The sequence below is a fragment of the Pinus tabuliformis genome, chromosome 6 (assembly GCF_031772625.1).
Source record: "Pinus tabuliformis cultivar Carrire ecotype Pingquan chromosome 6, CPIR1, whole genome shotgun sequence".
Taxonomy (NCBI): Eukaryota; Viridiplantae; Streptophyta; class Pinopsida; order Pinales; family Pinaceae; genus Pinus; species Pinus tabuliformis.
Window position 1 is genome coordinate 19,486,314 of NC_142292.1, and position 2,314 is coordinate 19,488,627.

Below are 2,314 nucleotides of genomic sequence, written 5' to 3' on the forward strand. Positions count from 1 at the left end.
ATGACGACTTACTTCTTCATTTACAGATGCTGCGATCAATGCATAGGCTTTGTTGTTCTTGTTTTCCCAAATGACAAGTTCTTTATCTAATGTAGGCTGCACAGGGTCTTTGTCTTCTTCTCTGACACACACTCCTTTCCACAACTCATTGTAGATGAGGGTGTGTTTTACCATCCGAGACCATTCAGAATAGTTCTCCTTGCCAGTGAGAACTATTCCTACCATAGAAATGATTGAATGCATTCTGTAAAAAAATACTTTTGCGAAAAAAACTTCTGCTGATAAGAAATTTCTGCTGATAAAAAAAAACTTCTACTGATGTACAGTGAAATTGTACTCAAAAAAGGGCAAATACTTTACTGTTTCTTCAAAGCCCTCCAAAGATCCTCACCATATTACATATGTATAGACTACGCATTCAAAACTCAAACGCTGGTTAATGTAACCACAGTGCACACATATATACAGCGTTAGTGCACATATAAAGCACCGCCACAGCAACAGCGTTAACTCAGCACCGCTATCTCAGATAAAAGGAACACCGCATATAAAGTGATCATAAAAAATTTCAATGTATTGTAAATACACCAGCATGCAATCAACGCACATACAATCTCAGTTGTAACGTATATAAATTCAACGCACAACAACATGGACCATCATATACCATTCAAGGCAGCAGAATCTATTACTGTAAACGCACTTGTTTTTCTACAAGTCCGAAAGGACTTCTCCACAGAACCGAATCACCACAGGACCAAAATCTGAAAGAGATCCTCGCAACACCTAATCACCACATGATCAAATTTTTGAGGAAGACTATTGCACATCCAAGCCTTGCTACTGATCCAAGACAATACAGCCACAGGTTCGAAGCAGATTCGAGACTTTTCAATAGTTTGAAAATTAACTAGGTCATAAGTCCAAAACTTTTCCACAGGTGACAGGTCTGAGACTCCAACAAATGACAAATCTGAACAAATTCTTTACAGGTGAAAGGTCTGAGATTTTAACAGAAGAAAGGATCGAGTCAAACCAAATACATTGACCTTGGCAAACCACAAAAGGCTTACGGGGCTTATATCTCGGGGTTTCCTCGTCAGAACGTCTCAGCAGGCCGTCCTATTGTCCAGATGGATACATTAACGCAATCCCTCGCTTCCTTGAATGTACATTCAAGATCATCTGCACAAGCGCTTCACGCTCGGGAACCTGTTCAACGGCTTCCTGATGCTTTGTCTTCAAGAATCCCACATGCAAATGCAAAAAGTCCTGTACGACGGGCTGTTGTTGTGACGCGTGATTCTGCAGCGGGTGGATATGCGGCAGTTCTTTTGCAATTTGCACAAGCAAATAACATGTTAGAGGTGATTAATGGGGATATGGAAAGACTTTCTCATTTGTTGAAGAACCAGGAACTCTACGATTTTCTCATCAATCCTATTACTGAAAATGGGAAGAAGAAGAGCATTCTCAAGTCTATTGCAGATGATGCTAAGTTTCAAAACTATACTCTGAATTTCCTGAATCTTCTTATCAGTAAGCAAGAGATTGGCATAGTAAAGAATATCTTGAAAGAATTTGAATCATTATACAATGAACTGACATGGACGCGGAGACTCTATGCTATTCAAAACCTACGAGTGTGAAGACCAGTACCGAGGCGCAGAGCGATTGTATGTGTAACGTTTGAATAGCTCAGTGCTTATGGACGCTAAAACGGTAAGATACGTTCATAAAAACAATGCGCAGTCTCTGGCGTTCATGTTAGTCAGAGAGCGCAGAGAATCATCATTGAGACGCAGGACAGAGGCGCAGACAATCAATGATGCGCAGAGAATCAATGACACTCAGGGCAGAGCAGCGCTCAGGAGAGAGCAGCGCTCAGGACAGAGGCATTATTAGAGGAGTTACAAGGAATCTGGGACCTGCGCTCTGATACCATGTCAGGCCAGGGTAACTCCAGAATAAGCAGAAGAAAAACTGATATATAATTTCATTAGAGTACTATTGTTTATATACAAAAAGGAGACGGAACAGTTCATCTTCTTGATGATTGTTCACGTTCCAGTTCACCCATCCGTTGAGGATTAGGTGTCAACAGAAGCTTAGGAGACATTGGCACATCCCAAAGCCCATTATCGAAGGGCAGGCCATTATGAAGTCCCCACCTATGGTCCATGTTTGGTAAGTTCATTTACTCGATTTCTCTAATGACTTATTGTACTACAAGGCTAGGGGACGCATTGGATCTTATGCAGGATTGTATATGGTCTCCATCTTTGGTTTGATCTCCCTATACAGGATCCTAATA

The 2,314-nt window shown here is 41.1% G+C and overlaps 1 protein-coding gene across 1 annotated transcript; it reads left to right on the plus strand.

Annotated features, from left to right (window-relative positions):
* The first annotated feature begins 1,133 nt into the window (after positions 1 to 1,133).
* LOC149257011 (ATP synthase delta chain, chloroplastic-like) lies at positions 1,134 to 1,950 on the plus strand. Its single transcript, XM_089368887.1, has one exon. The coding sequence runs from the start codon at positions 1,134 to 1,136 to the stop codon at positions 1,647 to 1,649; it is 516 nt and encodes a 171-aa protein (XP_089225013.1). The 3' UTR covers positions 1,650 to 1,950.
* Positions 1,951 to 2,314: the final 364 nt, after the last annotated feature.

Coding starts and splice junctions, on each gene's coding strand:
- LOC149257011 (XM_089368887.1), top strand. CDS start 1,134: ATGGATACATTAACGCAATCCCTCGCTTCCTTGAATGTACATTCAAGA.